Consider the following 21,172-nt stretch of genomic DNA (forward strand, 5'->3'; position numbering starts at 1 on the left):
GCAAATTCCTATTCAGAATTGAACAAAAATGGGTGTACAAATTGAATAGTGACAAAGATGGTCTTAACGAACCTATACCATGGATGTCATTGTAATACAATAGAGCCTTCCTCAAAGAACCAATACCACTGTTTATCGTTTATCTAGGAACTACAATTCCCATCATACATCACACTCGCCCAATAATCTCCACTGATATACCCGCCCATTTCCCTTGCTCGGTGCCTCCCCAGAAGAGCCCAGAGGGACGTTTGGAGACACCGACGGAGAGGTGAGTGTGTGTAGTAGTCCTTTACGAGCAGCAATACGGGCTGCATAAACAGTAATATCCCGCTACGATCTCGTGGCTTTTTATTGTTACACGTAAAATCCTTAACCTCGGTCTAATACCGGGTATACTTTTAACAATTAAGTTTTCCTCTTACTTTGTCCTACCGAATCGGTTGAGTGTCCCTGTGATTGTTTTTTGCTAACAGAGCGGTGCTCCTATTTTACCTGAGCTCCTGCCAGGTGAGGTGAGGCGCCTTCCCCACAAGTATTGGGTGAGTGTTATCATGTTTGTGTTAAAATGAATATACGTGATCACAGGAATAGCGCAATGTTTGTAGTGCATCCATAATTACAAGTTGTTTTTCTCTTTTCTTTTTCTCTTATGTGACTTGTTTTAGACTGTGGCGGAGTTCTACACCTGATATTCAGGTGAAAGTTTTCCCTCTAATTTTGTTCTCACTTATTTAAGCAAGCAGTAGCAATATCTTGGTCCTGAAGAATGCATAGGAAACCCTCCTAATTAATGCAGAAACATGTTGACCACTTGCCTGTAGATATTTTGTTAAATCTACTTTTTTTCACTTGTTTTTAGTCTTGGGGGTCTGAGAGAAACTAATAAATCACTTCTTCTACTCAGTTCCACCCAATTTTACTCACCTTCACTCTATCCTCACTGCACTGCTTCCCTCAGGTGTAACCTTGTCGACATCACTTTCAAGATACCATCCAACAAACACATATGACATCGGTCTCCTTACTCACATAGTCCTCACACCATTCACAGTGTGACCGATTCTGTGTACTAACTCCTGGGTAAGGAGGACCCAAATGATGTGATAATGGTGGTACAGAGCGGCAACTGATGGGAGAAATTCCTGCCCAAGTTGCATACTGAATGTTGGTTTACACTTGAATAAACACACAGTCTACATTTTTTAAGTCACATGGTGGTAAGTCTCGAGTTAAAACACTAAGTCGTGACTCCTGGATACTTTTTGTTGTTGTAACTTTATGAGTGGGGCATGTATCCAGTGTGAGTCATAAAACTAGCCCTTAGACCCTCCCCTAAGTAGTGTGTTTTTGTTTCCCATTAGAAATCAACCTAGTGTAGCTTAGTTGGGAGGTGGACTCAAATGTCAAATCATTGTCCATGTGAGTTCTAAAAAGTATTTCAGTGAGCCTTAGTGAACAGGATCCTTGTGACTGTAATGCAGGACCACTTTGCCAGCTAGACCCAGGTGGTGGAATGCCCCCTCTCCATGGAACAATACCTTAAGGTTAGAAATCTGCAGGGTAAGAAATGTCCATGTACATGACCACCCTATGTCTATGGTCACCTTGGAGTAGATATCCCTGTGTTTGAGAAGAGGGTAGATGTGTGTCCATGACTTCTAGCCTTCTGAGTAGACTGCTTTCCGGTTAGTGAAGTGCCACAGGAAGGAGGGCACTCAGTGGGTGAGAGCATCCCAGATGTCCCACCACAGGTTTCTGAGGGGAATGCTTTGAATCTAGGGATGAGAATCCCAGGCTGTTAGTAAAGGGTTAGAGAGGGTGTGAGGTGCAGCTGGAATGTCAGTGAAGCAGGTGTCGCCTACTGTAACAGGAGAAGACCCCAAGAATGGTCCTAGTGTGGTCACTAGTATTGCCTGCTCTGTTGGAGAGACGGGCAACAAGAGACCTAGACAAAACATACCCTCTGCCTGACACAGACAGAGGTGCCACCCTTAATGTTGATTGTGTGTTCTTGCTGAAAAATATGGGCTACAGGCAAGCGTTAAGTCTCAAGTCAAATAACCTGAGCTGAAAGTTCATTATCACAGTAAAACCCTTCCAAGGTGGAGATGCAAGTGTCAATAAGGTGCCTGTAACTTGAAACATAAGCCCCCTACTCTGAGAGTATCAGGTGGCATGACAACCCTCATGAGGATAATTTAGTCAGTGGATTACTGACAGGATATATTTCCAAGTTTGAAGCATATCAGGTGTTAACTGCATGGATCTCACAGGGTAATTACGGGACCCTCTGTGTGCTCGGTAATGACAAGTGGGGTAGGAGACTGCTGGGGCACTACTCCTAGTTCTACCCTGAGATACTGAGGCCTGGTTAGTGTGTTTCTCTCAGATCTGAGTGAACTGAAATGGCAAAAAAAAGAGGCCCATCTCAGGCACTGAATTTGTGCATTTACCTGTATGCGCATGTCCAATGACCTAGGTCATTAAAATGGCAGCTGTCTTTTCACCCCCCAAGTGCCATCATGCTGTTTTATTGACTGCTGATTGACCTGTTGTCATAGCAAGTCTGTGGATGGGGGACAAGCCCTTACCGAGGAAGAAATGTTGACCATATGGCTCAGTTGGTTATGGTGGTGCTGATCCCTGTCTCTAAAGCATCTATGTCTAGGCTAGGTTCATTCCTCTTACAGGTGTGGTCTGCGAGCGAGGAGTGGGGTTAGTCATAAATAGGTTAGCAGCTGGGCCACAGCCTGAAAGAAAGCCGTTGCTAGGTCCAGGATAACACAGAACAAACAAACAAGAGCTGGCAAATAGACTCTTTTTTTATGACTAGTTAGGAAAGCCCAGACACTGATTAGTCTACACCAGCACTGCGTATCAGACGGGCATGTGCAGACAATGTGTCTTATTGGGTAGTTTTACCAGTTTTAGCAAGTTTGTAGACTTGATCTACTGACGTTTTGACTGTGAGCACTGTGAAACTGCTATTTAGCATCCCAGTGCCCGTCCTCCGGCTCCTACACATGGTATAAAATGATCGAAAACCAATTTGCATATTTCACTTTTGTGTAAGACTATAGTAACTTAAAAGCAAAACACTAACTTTTTGGACAATGCTGTTAGACCTTCTGCGTTATCCCGAACCTTTGTTAAAGTGACCTCTGATGAAGGGTCATGTGCCGTCCCAAAATAAATGGGACTTCCTTTGAATGGATGATGATTAATCCACAAGGAATTACGGATTTATGTTGATTTCCTCAGTGACTACAACAAGAATAAAATAAGTACAATCAATTACACCCAAAGTGTATGAACTTATTGAAGTCTAGTCAAAACTGCTTATACCAATTTGGTTGTTTTGATACATGCTCCTGCCAGCATGAAGGGTGTCCTTGTAGCACATTCTTTTGGACAGTCTAATTGACGCCTTTGGACACGGCGTATTGACAAGGATGCACATTGCTTAAATCACAATTTATTTTCAAGTATGATCCAGTCTTAACTTGAGTGCACACTGGCAACATTGTTGTTATTTACGCATACATTTTGCCCTGAGGAAGGCCCCTGACCATGTGGCCCCTATGGCTTGTTGTGAGGGCCAAACCATGTCAGCAAAATCAGGGGTGATTGAGAGAATAACCCTCAATTGGAACCCTATACTTATTTTAAATAAACCCATGGTACCCTGCTAATAAATAGTATTTCTGACAGGGTATGCCACAAGGTTGTTTTAAACTCGTTTTCTTTACTAAAACTGCATTCCTACTTTGTCCAGATGGGTCATTTATATAAGAACTCCCATTCGTCGTTGAGTCCGCCCTGATGGTATTACTCTATCAGGGGGTGGGTGGGCTCTGATGATGAAGCATGCCTCTATTTAGTAGATGAAGCTCTACTTCAAAATCCCTGGATTCTCCAGTAGGGTTTCTCAGTGGTTTCCTTGTTCTTCCTTCTTCTTAAAAATCTAGCTATAGTGTAGAAATCCAAAACATGAGCAGACATAGGCTTGAATTGGAGGAAAGAAGTTGGGCAGGAAAGGAAAGGAAAGGGTCAAAAGGAGGACAGGGTTAGAAAGTAAAAGAAAGAGCACCAGTGATAATTCAGCAGCACCACATATAGTAAGGGGGTGGTCAAGTAAATCCCCTTTCCTACACTGAAAAAGGAAAGTAATATCAGAAATAAATAGAAGTTAGCAGTGTCTCTGCTGGACAAAGAAGTCTTTTGGTTTTGTGTCAATCCTGCACCATTGAGTCAGTTGACAGCAATCGCATTGCTATGGAACCAAATTAATTCCCGCTCCATTCATCAGTTGTCACATTATGACTCTTATTGCCTGTCAGTACTGCCTGCTAGTGTGTTTCTTAGTCTGCTCATTTGTATTCAACTCTGCCAAATAACCCAATTTATTACAGAACATTAGCTTATTCTAACATCTTAATAAACTTTGAAAATGGAAGTTCTGATATCAGTAGCGAGGACTAGCTGTTTTAAAATCTTCCAGGATATTTCTATGAATAATACACATCCTTCTAACAAAAAGCAAAACACAGATTGAATGAGCTTCTATCAACTTTACCTAAATGGCATTCAAAGTCACTGTCAAAAACCATGACCATGTTAAAGCACACATGTGCCATTCATGAGTTTGTAGAACATTTCTAAATACTTCATTTGTTATCCCTAGTAATGGATGGGATTGACTCCTGGCTCCTCTCTAAGCAAATGGATAAAAGTTCCCAGTGGTAACCCTACACACTTCTGTAGCACTTCCTTTTTGCCCTTCTGCACAAAATCCCACAGCGCCCCTAACTCCTAAAATCCAAGATGGGGAAACCATTCTCCCCTTGTGCAGAGCCAGTGTGCCTTCCCAGACCAGGGTGATGAGCCCTGCCTTAGTCACTGCAAACCAGGTCTGAGGGCAGTTCTCCCATTCCGGGTTTGGTGCCTGCCTGATTGTGAGGACAAACACAGGGGACTTTTCGGCTATCACCTAACATTTGCTTGTCAAAGGGAAGGCCCCTGTAAAGTAATTTAAATTCCTGAGTATATCCCAACTGGTCTTCCGTCCAGGGCAAGAGAACACTCCTCCCCCAAGGCCAAGTAATTGGCTCTGTTCTGAGAGAAGTTTTCACTCCTCAATAAGGCAAATCACTTACTGGGCTACTGCTGGAGAGCAATGCATGTGAGCCGCTAGTAGTTTCAGGCAGGAACATGCAACTTTATAAAGGTTACTCTTCTCTAATATTAAGTAAAAAACAGACTTCAGCATTGAGCTGGGCTTTTAATATTAATTAAAAAGGTGGTTTATTCATATTACTAGCTGGTTCTAATCCAGAGATAACAGAATTAAGAACCGAATCTCGTTTGCCAGTATTTCTTTATGGGTTAACCAGGCTTGCATCAGTGAAAATATCTTTTGGGTGCTAGTCGCTGTAAGAACATTTTACCTTTACATTTCAACATGCCTTTCTTTTAAATACCATACACCCTGTTGTGTGGGTTGCACAGCCTACACAGGGGGGACTTGATAATATCTCAAAGAAAGAATTCCTTCTGTCAAAAAGGGTTTATTTTGACAGGTCGATCTACAGGTATTTAACTGCAGCTACAAGGTTACAGTGTAGGACCTTGAAACATGTGTGCCTGGTCACACTAGTAGATTCACAGTAGTGCTGTAGTCTCTACGTGACTTTTATCTTTCCATCCCATGGGTGTATTGTTGTTTATTACAACCAGATCTTCAACACCAAATGCTCTATCAAAGAACCCAATAGGATCCACACTGAAGGGTTAGGATATCTCAGTCTCAACCTTTCTGTGCCTTCATGGCAGTTAAGCTTATTACCAAAATAAAGATGTTGGAAACAACGCCAATGGAACAGAACACCTGTCAGGCAGTCCTTTGTATGCAATATTAAAATAACTTCAGCGAGAGACACCAGAACTTTGTCTCCTTTAAGGAACTGTCCATGTCCCAGTTCTAATAGCCTGGTCAAGGCCTGCAGGATTAAACCCATCCCTTCCAGAAACCTTCAAGAATATCATACTCTCATCTACAGCTATATCTGTCATCAACAATTATCATCTGGCACCTTTCCTCCTGACCTCAAAATTTCCTTCCTATGACCACTTGTCAAGAAGTATAAACTAGATCCAGCAGATCCTGCGTGCTGTAGAGCAATGTTGAGTTAACTGTTTCTATGAAAATTTATCCAAAAATCAGTGTTTACCCAGATCTGTGACTCAAAGGACACTGCTTCCTTTCGATCAACTAATTGTATTTTTACCAAGGAAAATAATTTGTTCTGATTTCAATCTCAGTCAAAGACCAGTGTGAACGCAAATGTAATCATCAGACTTTTGCAACTGGATCTGTCTGCCACTTTCAACACATTCCACCACCACTTCCATCTAGTGAAACTATAGGAACTTCGCATCAAGGGAAGCATCCTTCACTGGATCCCCTCCCACCAGACTGAGAGATTCAGCATCATTTGTAAACCACCATTCGCATAGTCTCCTTTTACTATTGGCACTAGTCTACTTTAAAGCTTCATCATCATTGCACTCATCTTCAGTTCCAACTTCTGAACACTACCAGATAACATCACATCCTTGAATCTAACATGCTGCAAATAAAGCTTTGACATTCAGCTACTCATAACACTGTAAATGACTTGGGGGCATATTATCAACAACTAGTGATATTTATTGCTAAATAAGCTTAGCGACATTTTTTTTATCGCTGCGCATCACCGGATTTTATCGCAGAGATAATGTGCTATTAGCAAAGTTTATCTCCAAAGCGATCAAATATCCAGCGATAGCAGCGAAATTCGTGAATATCGCCGGAAATCCAGCGATATTCAGGCATTATCCCTAACAGGGACTTACTTAGCCTGAATATCCACCTCCCATTGGATATACAGGCTAAGAAGTGGTCTGAGCAGGCGTTCATTTTCAGCGATATTCGCGCTTAGCGCGAATATTTTTTCCGCTATGCCTGTGTTGATAATAGGCGATAGCGATTTTAATGACTGCTTTCAGTCGCTAACAGGTTGGGTACGCCCACTTTGCATGTCATTAGCGATAAATATTGCTGACATGCAAAGCGGGCCCCAAACCGCTCGCTATCACCTAAAAGCTGTAGCTAACTGATGTTAGCGACAGCTTGCTAATAGGGTGATCAAATTATTGCCGCTTTGCGGCCAAAAACGGCCCCAAAAGAGGCGATAATTTCATTTCGCCTGCCTTGGTAATATGCCCCTAGATCTCTAGATAGCTCAAGACTAGACCAGTGCTTCCCAGCCATCAAGCAATGGATGAAGAGAAACAATCTTGAGCTGAACCCATTCAAAACAGCTTGTTATCAGCAGTGGGAAACCTTGGACTGATCATGAAGTTCATTCCATCCCTGGTCCTGCATGCAAAACAAGCCATAAAAGTGCTGCTTGCTTCCTCTGTGTTCTACAGCATATAAGTAAATATCTCCATTTCCACAGAGGATCTAGACTAACATCTTCTTAAAGTATGTAAATGAACTTTACCTGGGAGCCCCACTCTTTCTCCACCAAAGGCTATAGTGAATCCAGAAAATAGCAGCATGACAAGTCAACCGTGTGCATATACATGACCACATCTTTAATCTGGTATAAAGAAATCTGAAACATGTCTATTACAGTTTCACAGAGTGCCATCTACTATTACACATTACAACTTGAACTCTACTTAGATGATACTACTGAAAATAGCTCGTAGGCTATATGTGTGATTTTGATTTGCAAGCATACAGATCGCCTGAAGCAGAATCTGACAACTTGCATATTAAAGTTCATATTAGCATATTAAAGTGCCTAGTAAAATACCATTGGTACTTACATATGGAATAGGCTTCCTTTTTTCTTCTGTAAGTTCCACTTGGTATGAAAAGCAGGTGGGCTGGCGAGAACGAATGGTCAATGGCTGTGTCCACCGAATCCTGAGGCCTGCTTCTTCAGCATGAAGTGACACATTGATGGGAGGATTCAGCTTCTCTGAAAATATTACTGAGCAAAGTTAGGTTTTTGAGGTTTTTTTTATGTATTTACTTTAGCGGAAGATAAAAATGTGTGACATCTCTAAACTTAGTGATTCCCAATGCTAAAGCCATTCTTAATGAAGCAGATAGCTTTTTTGGAGTTGGATTTCAATTTTCGGATGGTACCACAATCATGTACTTTGAAGTTGTGGAGTTTATCACATTGAATAAAAGCACATCTGCTATCCGACTGTCAATTTCTTTTGCTACCTGTGCTTAAATGATCATATTGATTTATAGATATATATAATGATTGGTAGCATCTTGAATGCACGGTATGCCATTACATTTTACATCATTTTTTTATGAAAAAGCATCAAAAAGTGCTGCTCTCAAGCATGGATGCAACCCAGAAGATGGAACAATCGCATCAGATGAAGTTCAGACTGTGGTGGTAGACCAACGGCCATCGAGCTTCATGACTGTGAAAATGTTGTGCCTTTAGATAGGAGAGAGAATGGTGACTTGCAATCATGGGACTGCTGAGTGTTGCCACAAGCAACACTGTGGAAGTTTTTCATAGGTGGTGGAAGGAGGCATAGTGAAGACAGCTCTTCCTGTAGGAGTGACTCCATCTCCTCCCTTCAATCCCTTCTTTAAGACATAAACAACAGCACTTAATTTGTGCCAGTGGTTGCAAGTGATGAGCACCAGTGCTAATTTTTTGGGAGCCGGGGCAAATTTATCATCATTAGACTTCGTCCCAGAGAGAGATAATGAAAGGCAGCTAATGAAAGAGGAAGTGAAAGAAAGAAAGTCTTTGACCAATAGAGAAACCTGTGATGAAAATGAACCTGCAAGAATGACATGAAGAGAATGGAATTGTGGGGTAGAAGAAACAGCCATTAGTCAGTATCACTACAAGATAGGCACCCACTGCAACTAGCAGCATAGGAGTGGAGCTCCAGAAAACAATTTCGGGCCCTTATTTTGGCACACACGGCCATTTAAGCATCATTAAAAGCACCCAATAAAATACATTGAATTCATCAAATTTACACAGTTTAAAATTTGACATAAAAATGATCAGTAATCCAGTTTCTGGTGTAGCCATCCCCACAATTATCCAGATTATGTCCGGGGGAGTACATTGTTGGAGACAATCATACGATTTCTACAATGCCATTCTGGTGGGCCACCTTTTTTAGGATGGCCCTTTGGGTGCACCACATAGTGAATAAGAACTGTGAAATGGAGAAAACAATTCACATTTGTGTGCCGGATTTCAGGAGCCTATACACTTCTCTACAGTGTCTAGACCCCAGGTTCCTACAGAGTTGGAGTAACCAGCGTGACTTAGCCCTCCTATAACCCTTGCAAAAAAATAACAGGTGGAGTTTGGATTTGTCAGAAATGTTACATGCTGGACACTCCCCGTTAATGGTCCACTCCTATTTGTTAGTAAAAGAGTGCAGTGGGAGGGCTCCATGTCTAAATTGCAAGTAAAGCTTTTTGGCGAGGAGTGGCTGGATATCGTCCAGCACCAGTTCTAGGATGTACCTATTTTTTACTACCAGGAATTCCGCCGACAGGCGGCCCACGGTGGACCTCCTTTCGAGCTTGTTGAGTTTTTGCACTCTATAGCTCTGTACCAATGTCCTTCTAGAGGTTATTTGGGAGGTTTCTACTGCTTTGCTTCATAGATTACCCCTACCCAAACCCTCACATATACTCTTGATGTAGACTCTTGATGTATCTTCCCTGAACCTCGCAGACCCATAACGTCAATCAATTTGTCCCTATATGTAGCTAGTTCTGGAGTGCTCAAAAGATGGCACCAATAGAGAAGAGGTCTGAGAGCAACCTCATCCGCAATGGGTCTAACCCCAAGATCCAAGCAGACCGGTGTTAGGGGTGTACTAGTGGGGAGACCCATGAGATGTCTGATAAATGAGTTCTCAGTGCAGACTGATGTGCCTGATGCATAGTGTCCCCAAAGTTCTGCTCCATAAAAGCAGCACTCCTAGCCTGGACTTTATAGATTTCCACCACTGGGCTGACCAATTTTTCACGGCAGCTCATAGATAGTTTTAAAATACCCCCTGTTGTTTGAGTTAATTTCATCCCTGCTTTGTTAATTTGGGCACCCCAATCCATTATTTCTGTCAGCGTCATTCCCAGATACTCAAAGATGGTTACCCTCTCCAGGGGTCTACCATCCAAGCAAGGATTGGGGCGGGTGGATTTGCCTACATTAAAGGCCAAGTACTTCGGTCTTTTGCAGATTAATCTCCAGTTCCTGATGTTTGCAGAAGGCACTGAAGTTGTCGAGGGTCCTCTGGATACCCATGGGGGATTTTGCAAGCAGGAGTGTATCATCTGCAAATATCAAGGCTGGCATTTTGTGCTGCTCCAGCCTAGGGGCATCGATGTTCTTCCCTGCAGTCAAGTAGTCTATTAGGCCATTAATGAAAAGGGAGAAGAGGGTAGGTGCGAGGACGCAGCCCTGGTGGGCACTTCTCTCTACGGGCAGGGGGGCTGTGAGTTCACCGTTTTTGCCATATCTGATTCGAGCAAAATTACCCTCATGTAGGCGTTTTAGCTGCTGGCACAGATACTCAGGTACTCCCATGTCTGTTAAAATTGCCCACAGTTTGTCCCTCTGTACTAGGTCAAAAGCAGATTTTAGGTCTACAAAAGTAAGATAGAGGCTGCCACCCTCAATTTAGACAGATTTCCAATATATCAGCTGTAGCCTCAATATTTGATCAATCATTGATGTTCTGGCTCTAAGCCCGGCTTGTAGGGGGGGTAAGAATATTATATTCCAACATCCAGGCTTGAAGTCGCCCCAATAGGACTCGAGCAAATATTTTCTGGCCAACATCTATGAGGCTAATCGGGTGATAGTTGACAGGCAAGAGTGGGGAACCCTTTTTAGAGATTGGTATTATTTCAGCCCCTGCCCAAGTGGTGGGGATTGCTATGCCTTTTAATATGGCATTAAATAGAATTTCCAGGTAGGAGGCCCAGATAGTGGGTTCAGAGCGGAAGAGGGCGCCAGGGATCTTCTCTAATCCTGCTGCAGGTGTTATCTTTCCTAAGGCATCAGTGACTTCTCTCACCGAGATTGGGGGGACATCTTCAGGAGTTAAACCTGGGTGCAGTGGCTCTCCTGCCACGCTCGCTACCCAATCCTCTGCCTTTGTGTAGAGGTCTTCAAAATGTGCTTTCCACATTCCTTCATCTATATTGGGTTCAATGGCCCGTCTACCAGCCTGGGAGCCGGTATTTATGATATTCCAGAAGGACCTTAGGTCTTGTGAATTAGTGCATTTCTAGAGTCCTCCCATTTTTCGGCTTCCCAGCATTTTTTAGCTTTGGCCGTGGTTCCCTTGTATGAAGCTCTTGCTTCTTTGATCGTTACCTTGTCACTACTTTTAATGGCAGTGATAAGGTCGGATTTGGCAGCTCGGCGACTAGCATCAAACCATTGCTGCTTAGGATTGTTAGGCACCCTAGACTTTTTATTTTGGTAAAAAAAGGCAGCCAGAGAGGCAACCAGATCTTTCTGTCAGTTTGATCTCAGTTGCCACTACACCAATGGCTCTCTGTAACATCCGGTCTATTGAAGTTGGTTGGACAGAAGAGGCTGGGTGCACTGGTGCCGCATTAGGTTTCCCCACCCCTGCTCTTTCCCCCATATTTGCAAGGAGGTCAGAATAATACCCAATAATATTCTGCACCTTAGGCCTAAAGTCACTGACCTTAATAGTGGAGTGCACGCTCCAGGGATCGATTGTTCTCCCTTTAGGCAGCTTAGCTTAGAGGGGTGGCCCATCCTAGCCTCCTCCGGCCACTGATGGGCCAGGACAGACCCGCCCTTGGCCGGGGCTTTGCCTGGGCATGGCCTGCTCAGCGGGGAGCGAAGCAGTGCTTTGAGCGGGTTGGTTGCTCCTACCCCTAATTAGTTACAGCAAGAAAAGGAATCTGTTGCACCCTGGGACTTGTGGTCCCCCAGGGTGTGGTGCAGATTTACAGGAATGCGGGCAGCGGCAGGCGGTACTCCCTGGGACTTCAATCCCACCAGGGTGTTGCTGGAAGTGCCCCCGATCAGAGTCCTGGCTTGTAAGCACAATATCAGCGTCCCCGTGCTGTGGGGAGCGAAGCAGCTCTTTGAGCGTGATGGTAGCTCCTCCTCCTCCTCATTAGCGGTAGCTAAGACCTTCTGGACCATGGGCAGATAACATTCCTGGCAGATTAAGTGAATAGATGTATCAATAAAATTAAACAAGGATTCAGACCAAAGGGAATAAAACAGTGCCAAAAGGAGAGATTTATGTTTGTCTTGAAAAAGATGGGATATCAATAGAACCATCGAAACGTGTCAACGCTTCATCTACATAATCCGAGGAATTTGCTAATTCTGTAGATAAGGAAAATAGATTATATCCAGGATTAGCCACATAATTGTGCAGATCGGATATGTTTTTTTTTAATGGCAAAATGTTCTGTCTTTTTTTCTCTCTTTGTTGATTTTATGTTGGTATGCATGAATAGAAATATATTAATTTAAGGCTTTTTGTATAGGATACATGATCTTAATTGTATAAGAACTTGACATCAATGTTATTTCTATAGTGTTTTTGAACTATTGTCATGATATCTATGATTTTTTATAAAAAAAGAATATATTTTAAAAATATAAAAAAACAATTGTTGTACTTGTAACCTTTTGAGATTTTGAGATCTACCACATGGGCTATAAACCTTTCTGCTGAGTACTTTGAGATTTAGTATTGCATTAAGTGACCTTATATATTTTTCCACCACGGGATAATTGTTTCTACCTATATTGCCAACAGCCATGCAAATAGCAAATAAAATTCACTAGTGCCCCAGCCTCAGGCTAAATGGTAGAGGTAATACATTATTTGGCCAGCAGCATTGCAAACAGAAAAGAAGTTTCACCATTTACCAAAACACCAACAAAATAGCAGAGATTAAGTACCATTTGGTGAGACTCCCCTTTGGTTTCATGATTGTTCCAGTTTTTATCTGCTCCCCTTCTTCATACTAGCCCTGGGCGAAGCACTACGCTACGCTTGCGGAGTTTGCGAAGTTTGCGCAACTTCGCACTACGCGAGCTGCACGTAGCACAGTGCGAACACGCGTAGTGTAGCTCTCATTTTTTGCTTGTTCGCGGTCCTGAACGTCATGTTTGCGACCGCGAGCAAGCAAAATGACATCCCGGCGAGATTCTCAACGCGGGGAGGTAAGGTTTCTCATTGTGAGTGGTTGCGCATGCTTGCGACCGCTCTCAATGAGAAACTACCAGTTCGCGCTGAGAAAGCTGCAGCTCGAGTAATAATCTACTCGAGCAGCAGAAAACTACAGCTCGCACTGTGCAGGATGCCGTTTTCAATGATTGCACAGTGCCGGATGCTTGTCCGCACTGTGCAATCATTGAAAACGCATCTTGCACAGTGCAAACATGCTACTACGCAGCTCGCGTAGTGCTACGTGGAGTTCGCGTAGCGCGAAGTGCTCTTCACGTAGCTTCGCGTAGCGCTACTTCGCGAACTACGCCCATCCCTACTTAATACTTGGATTCCCAGTGGCGTATTTATTAAAAGTTTATGGAACAGGGGGCCTTTGCCACGCTGGTGTCCAAGATGGCTGCATAGTGTGAAGCTACAGAGCCAAATTCACTAAATCCTAACCAAATGGGACAATGCAAAGCTATCGCTGCTCAGGGCCATGTGCTGCTGTTGTTCCAGACCCTGAGTACACAGACGCTCTACGTGCTGGGTGCGGCGACACAGCTTGGCCCCCCCTGATGCAAGGCTGTGTGTCAGAGCCATCAGGGACGCTGGTGAGACTGAGGCCACCGCGGCAGGTCCCCTACCTTGATGGGGGCTCTGGCTCACTGGGGGGCTATGGCATTACCAGGCTGGCTCTGTCACAGGGGATTGCTGGACTTTGAGCATCGGGGACTGAGACGTGGGACCAATAGAGGCGGACTGCAGCTTACTATTCTGACTGGCCCGAGCAGACTCAGCCGCTCTGACTGACACACCACCAGAATGCCGTGAGTACTAGTTACGCTATATACTTTGTGCCTCTCTCTGCACATTCAGTCACAGTATGGGCCCTCTGCCCCAGCTCATAATGTGATTCATACTGGCAACTTCCACCCCAGACTTCGCCCGCTCCCAGACTGATGAGCAAACATTGAGGACTGCGAGTCGGAATACTAATTCCCTGCAAGATTAACGAGTGTCCACTGTGGATCAAACTATAAGCCTAGCCCCTGGCCCCTCCATGTGACTGTGCTATTCACCACCATCATTGGGAAAGGGAACAGAAACAAGTCAACTAGCAAAACCACACTGAGGTTAAATAATGAAGATGAAACCCCTAAAGGTTCTACCCAAGGAGTATGCAAGATCCTTTTGCAGGAGCTGTGTGGCGGGCTGCAGTCAAACAGACACAAAATCGACTCCCTAGCCTCCAGACTTGAATGACGGGACAGACAACATGCGAAGCTGGACGGTGCGGAGAGGCACATCTTGGATCTGAAGGATGACACTGGCGCCAATGCAGATTAGCTGAAGAAAATGGAGAAACTGCTGTTCCAAGTTCAAGCAAAAAATGAGTACTTATAAGACTGGTTGCGTCTTAACAACATCCAGATTTCCAGAATAGCAGAATCTCGCCCAGACAAATTAGTGGAACTGCTGCTTGTCGGGCTCTATGGTGCAGCAGAGTTTTCCTCATCCTTTTTGGTTGAAAGTGCCCATAGGTCTCCTGGGCAGTGTCCACCTCCAGGAACCCCACCTCAGCCCTGATAGCTTGTCTGCTCAATGTTCGCGACTGCTACACGCCTCTTCACCTACCACGTGAGAAAGGTCTTGTTGTCTACCAGGGTTTCCACCATAGCTATCTTTCCAGACTTCACCCAATCACTACAGAAGGCCTGTAGAAAGTTCACAGACGTGAAAAAACTATTATGCACCAAGGGGATAAAATACATCATGCTTCACCTGGTGCTTTAAAGTTCGCCGTAGACGACAAAACTCATGTCTTCACTAACCCTGCAGATGGCACTACTTTTTGCACAACACACTTCAAACATAAAAACGTTAGAGGCAGTGTTGATGCGGCAACCAAATACGATCTCGAATGAGACAACATTTTGAATACTAGCTGATCTTAATGCAAAGCCCCAGTGATGGGACGGAGGGCACTCATAACATATTACCTTTCAGGAACACCCTCAATCTGCACTGAGCAGTGTTCGTAAGTTGGCCATTCAGGCTCTCAAAGATTCCTGTTTTTGTGGTACTATATAATGACACTTGTCAGTATGGTGGAAATGGTTTAGTGGAGTGTTGCTTTGACCCATGGTGTGTATCACCTCTTTGTTGTCAGGGGGTATAGCTGGGGAAATTAATACTGAAAGTTGGGGTATTCAGTGAGGGATGGAGAGGATAAGAAGGGCTTTTAGTATGTTCTAATGTTTAGGTCCGAAAGTCACAGTCAGTTTAACAATGTACACGAAACACGCATGGCCCTACTCCACTCACTGGGCGATTTTTACCCTTCTTACTATCACGACATGACTGACACAACCTTTATAAAAATGACACTATTGTTCTGGAACATTAGGGGCATCAATAATCCACGTAAAGATAGAATGGTATTGTCCTATATGAACCGCTATGGCTTATCTCCAGGTAATGCACATGTCACCTGGGAAGACACACACATTTGCAGCCAAATTAGAATTTCACAGATTTTACTCTTCATACATTACTTACTCAAAAGGTGTCTGTATCTTAATATATAAAAGAATACATTTTGTGCTCTCTCGAGCCCACAAAGACCAGGAAGGGAATATACACTATTGGAGGGTATACTTGAGGACCAGAAACTTATATTCCTTAATACCTATGCACCAAATGTAGATACAGCTGGATTCTGACACACTATTAATTTCATCCTAGAGCACAATCTTATCCTCGACTTTGGGAAAGATTATACTAGTGATGGAGCAAGGACTCGTAGAAAAAAGACTTGCTCGAAGGCAATCTGCTGCTTTAACTCACTAATCAGTATTAAAAACTGTTTTGTGTAAAACTAACGTGCACCACACCAATACGGGGGTTAGTGAAGCTTGCATATGTGTTTACTAACGTCAATAACTCGAACAAATAACTAGAATGGCTTTAAACTGGAAATCTTTATTGCGCATGCGTCAACTGGATCTACGCAGTATAACGAGCTGTCGCTTGGAGGGCACATTTTTGTGCATGAGCAGAAGGTACTAATATGGAGTCTTGGAGACTCACGTGCTTTGCATCTGCTTGCTTGAAAATAAATTGAGTAATTTTACTAATGCTAAAGCGGGGAAAGAATGAATAAATAAATTGGTATAGAGTAGAGATGGGTGGTATACAGTGAAACCATTTATTTTTTAAAGTAACATCTGTCTTTCTGACTTTTATTACTAGTGCGCATTTGGGTCTCTCGTGTATGACTGGAGTAAGCAGAGCCATGTGACATTTGCGCATGGGCACTGAAAGTCAACCCGGAAGGATGACATAAGAGTCGGGAAGAGGACAAGGATGCACAGTGCCTGAGCCTGAGAACCAGCAGTGAAAACTTAAATGAACAAGCTACACATGTTGACTTTTTATAATTGTTGCAGATGAAATGTGAATCGGGTGGGAAAATAAAGCTTGAATAAAAATGAAGGGAATGGGTTTATGAACAATGGCCTGATAGAATAAAGTGACATATAACCATAGTGTGATGATCTTCCCCTCCTGGCGGACCAATCAGATTTAGTATTTTTATGATATTGAAACATTAATGGGTGGTACATTTCAGAACGAAAGGTATAATTGTGATAGTTTTAGTTAGTTAGAGAGACTTCGATGCTGAGATGCTGTGAGCCGTGGGTGTTGTCGGAGTAGCGAGAGATGCGGTTGAAGAATCGAATGCAGAGCCTAATATCCTAAATTATTAGGATTAGAAAGAAGATCGCAAAAGAATCTCGAGGAGGAAGAGAGTGTCAGAGAGGGGTGCGACACAGTTATCGGTATTCTAGAGAGGTCATCTATCATGTCCTGATTTCTGTCCAGAAGCCTTTGTTGCCTGATCTATCCCGGGGAACCCTTACCAGCCCTTTGGCCAGGGGGTTGGTCTTCACATCATCCTTGATAACTATAATTTTGTGCTACTTGCAGATGTTCTTTTCTCTCGGTCGTCTCTCTTTCTGAGCATTGATCATTGCATGAATCCAAAGTATGTGTTTAATTGAATTTACTCTCCTATGAATGACGGTGACTGCACTGTGTATTTGAGATGGTTCACATGCATTTTGAAATTTAGATAAAGATTTAAACCTTTCCGGAGTATGTGGTTATTTACGGGAAACATCCTTTACTGCGCATCAATTACAATGCGGTATGTTACATCGCAGTTTTGACTTTGCAAGTCATTACATCGACTTGCACTGGAGGGCGCTCTAGACTAAGGAATAGTGTAAATTACTATTCCAACACCTTCCCTACTGTACGTAGACTGGAGTAGGAATAGTAATTCACCCTATCCCTAAGTCCAGCACCCTACAGCGTAAGTCGATGTAACAACTTGCGTTGTCAAGACGCAATGTAACATACTGCGTAAATAATACGTTTGTCATTTCACCATCAACTAGTTCAACTAATGGTCCATCGACCAGAGAAAATAACTTTTTTATCAGTGAAAGATTAGTCAGTAATAGTGAAGGACTAATCTTGAAAATTATGAAGAAATGTATAGAAAGTTTGACTCTAGTGGTTTACTCAACTAAGTGTGTGTGTTTATGGGTCCAGGTGAGTATGTGGTATTGGATAATCTGTTGTTGGTGCACTGCTAGATCACTTTTCTGGTAGCAGAGCTATGGTTATTATAGACTAGTTTGGTGATAAATGTTGATTTTGATTATTGAATATTGATTTATGTTTGACAAAAAGAGTTCAAATTTGTTTTATGTTGTCCAGAAAAATCCCGGGGAATGAATAGCTGGTGGTGACAGAAGCCACATTGCAGAGAGGTTACTCGTCAGTTGGAATAGCACTGAGAAGCAACCCAGGGCTGGCAGTGTTAAATTAGGGACTATTTCATATAAAATTTGAGTGTGAGTGATAGCGGTAGGTTAGCTGGTGAAACTTCGGTCTTTTATCACCTAGTAAGGGTAACACTAAAGCAGTAACAGGTTCTCTCGAGCTTGAATGAAGGGTAAACAGAGGTTTTTACTCACAGTAAAAGAAGGAGCAATTCTAAGACTCCAGAATAAATCAAAGGTCTATCCTTTGTTTTAGTGGAACAGGCAGAATAGCAAATGTTTTTTATGATGTTACTAACAAATTTTATTTTAAGAAAAAGTAAAGACATAAATCTTTGTGTTACCTTGTGAAGGGAGGGTCAATTGCTGAAGTTGTACTGACATCACCGGGAGCCGCGCTGGAATTGGTTGAAACGATGGGCATGAGACAGAAGCAGATTGTAAAGGAGGGATCAGTAGTAAGGAGTAAAAACTGACGTCACAAAAGGCTGCTGTGGCATTGGTCAGACCACAAGCGTGAGCCTGAGTCTGGTTGGTTATTAGATAGAAGCCGCACTAGTATTGGTTAAATAATCAGTGCAAGTCTAAGTTTTAATTGGACATTAGATAGAAGATTTGTTAGCATTGGTTAAGAAGAAAACTGTATGTTAGGTTTTAATTTGACTGTAGGTGTGAGTCGCACTGACAGAAGACTACAAGGGTTTGCTGAGTATTCTTTTATATATCATGCATCCAGAATGAATGGAGGAAAGAGAGAAATGTTGTTAATAAAAAAATATTAATTATTTCTTTAAGAAAGATAAACATGTGTTGACTAGAGAGGGAATTCCTATTCCGCCGCCGAAAACGGCTGCTTCCTTTATGATGATGGAAAGAGGAAATCATACTTGTGTGTGGTTGGTGAATTGGATAGAATATACAAAACGTAACCGAGTTTTATTAATTGGTAAAAAATGTTTATTACTTATAAATATTTGGTATTGAAAATTAATTGGTTGTTAATTATTTATTAATAGGTAATACATTTTTAATAAATAACAGTCATTGGTATTTACAATTAATTAATTAATACATATTTTGTAATTGGTAATTACTTTTTTATTGGTATTGATAATTAATTTATTTTTATTTAAATATGAAATCATTACTTTCCCTACTATTGTACTCACTGGAGTGGATATAGTAATTTTTACCCCTACGCTATCCAACACTTGTCCTACTGTTGCACTCTCTAGAGTGGGAATAGTAATTTTTCCCTATGCTAGCCAATGCTTTTGCTACTGTTGCACTCACTGGAGTGGGAATAGTATTTTTTACCCCTACGCTATCCAACGCTTTCCCTACTGTTGCACTCTCTGGAGTGGGAATAGTAATTTTTACCCCTACCCTATCCAAAGCTTTCCCTACTGTTGCACTCACTGGAGTGGGAATAGTAATTTTCATCCCTACGCTATCCAACGCTTTTCCTACTGTTGCACTCACTGGAGTGGAAATAGTAATTTTTACCCTCCGCTATCCAACTGCTTTCCCTACTGTTGCACTACCTGGAGTGGGAGTAGTAATTTTTACCCTTCCGCTATCCAACGCCTTTCCCTACTGTTGCACTCACTTGGATTGGGAATAGTAATTTATACCCCTACGCTATCCAACACTTTCCCTACTGTTGCACTCACTGGAGTGTTAATAGTAAATGTTACCCTCTCGTTATCCTACGCTAAAAATATTGAATATTTTGTATTAATATTAAGTTAATATATATATGTATTAAAAAATAAACATGCATGTTTATTTTCTTTTTAACTTACAATATGTATTGATTCATTTTAAGGTTATTTAAGTGTTTGTAAGAATGTTTTAGTTAAATATATTTATTATTTTATTAATTTTGCATTACTTTTAAGACATTTAAAAAATGTGATATTTTAACAAACTATGGCCCACATGCATCAAAGCAAAAACCGGTTGCAAACTGGCAGATTCTCAGAATCTGCCCCTTTGCGACCGGTATTTTTGCATTTGGGATGCATCATCCCAAATGCAAAAATCGCAATTTAAGTAAACTCTAAATTGCAGTTACTTAAATTTCCATTGCATTTAAGGGATCGCAAATTGAGATTCCTTAAACGCAATGCATTAAAGTTAAAAAACTAGCGATATCGCTAATAGGGGGAGCAAATTACCATGAAGTTGAACTTCATGGAAAGTGGCAAAAACTTTGAAAAAATGTGCTAAAGTGCATTTTTCAAAGTTACATTTTACACACACACATGCCCTTGGGGCATGTGTGTGTGCAAGATGTACTCATATGCAGATTTCAGGGGTGCAGCAGGGTGTCCTTTTGACACCCTGGCACCCTTGAAATTGCATTCTCAATTTGCGAATCTCTAATTGAGAATCGCAAATTGAGAATGTCTTCCCATTCATTCCTATGGGCTTCTAGGCCCATAGGAATGAATGGTGAGGTATTCCTTAATTACGACTCACCATTTGCGAGTCGCAAATAAGGAATGTTTAGAAATCGCAATTTTTTTTTGCGATTTTTACATGCATAGCCTTTTGCTATTCCTTATTAGCGAATCCTTTTTTTTCGCTGATAAGGAATCGCGAATGGCATTGTTGATGCATGTGCCAGTATATTATTTACAATGATATTTTGAATTCGATATTTTTGTACTTACCTGTTTGTAGATAGGAATTAGATATTCTGGCATTCTATATTTTTTCCTCAATATTTTGGCAGGTCGATATTTTGCTCCTTGATATTCTGCAAGTGATTAAAAGCAGAGAGGCTGTGTCCCATGAGAGAAGTTCCTGGTGGTGGTTATCTTCATGTTCCATGGAGCAGACAGGAGATATTGTCATTTACAAACAATGTCTCTAGGTTAAGAGAGAAACCAGTTGAATGGTATAAACAGGTCGAAAAATTTGTGAAAGTTTCGAAAGTTTTGTGAAGGATCTGAATGGTTTATTCGATATTGTAGTACCAGCTGACTTATGGACAGAGTGTAAGATTGCTGTTGCTTGGTCAAATGAGG

The 21,172-nt window shown here is 42.1% G+C and overlaps 1 protein-coding gene across 3 annotated transcripts in view; it reads right to left on the bottom strand.

The window, feature by feature from the left end:
* Positions 1-21,172, bottom strand: part of LOC147698104 (interleukin-5 receptor subunit alpha-like) — a 501,740-nt gene that overhangs the window by 155,910 nt on the left and 324,658 nt on the right. For all 3 annotated transcript variants that reach the window (XM_086934780.1, XM_086934782.1, XM_086934781.1), the window contains exon 7: positions 7,882-8,036. In XM_086934780.1, the coding sequence (XP_086790906.1) occupies positions 7,882-8,036 (155 nt within the window). The remainder of the gene's footprint in view (positions 1-7,881; positions 8,037-21,172) is intronic.

The sequence above is a fragment of the Lissotriton vulgaris genome, chromosome 8 (assembly GCF_964263255.1).
Source record: "Lissotriton vulgaris chromosome 8, aLisVul1.2, whole genome shotgun sequence".
NCBI classification, from domain to species: Eukaryota; Metazoa; Chordata; class Amphibia; order Caudata; family Salamandridae; genus Lissotriton; species Lissotriton vulgaris.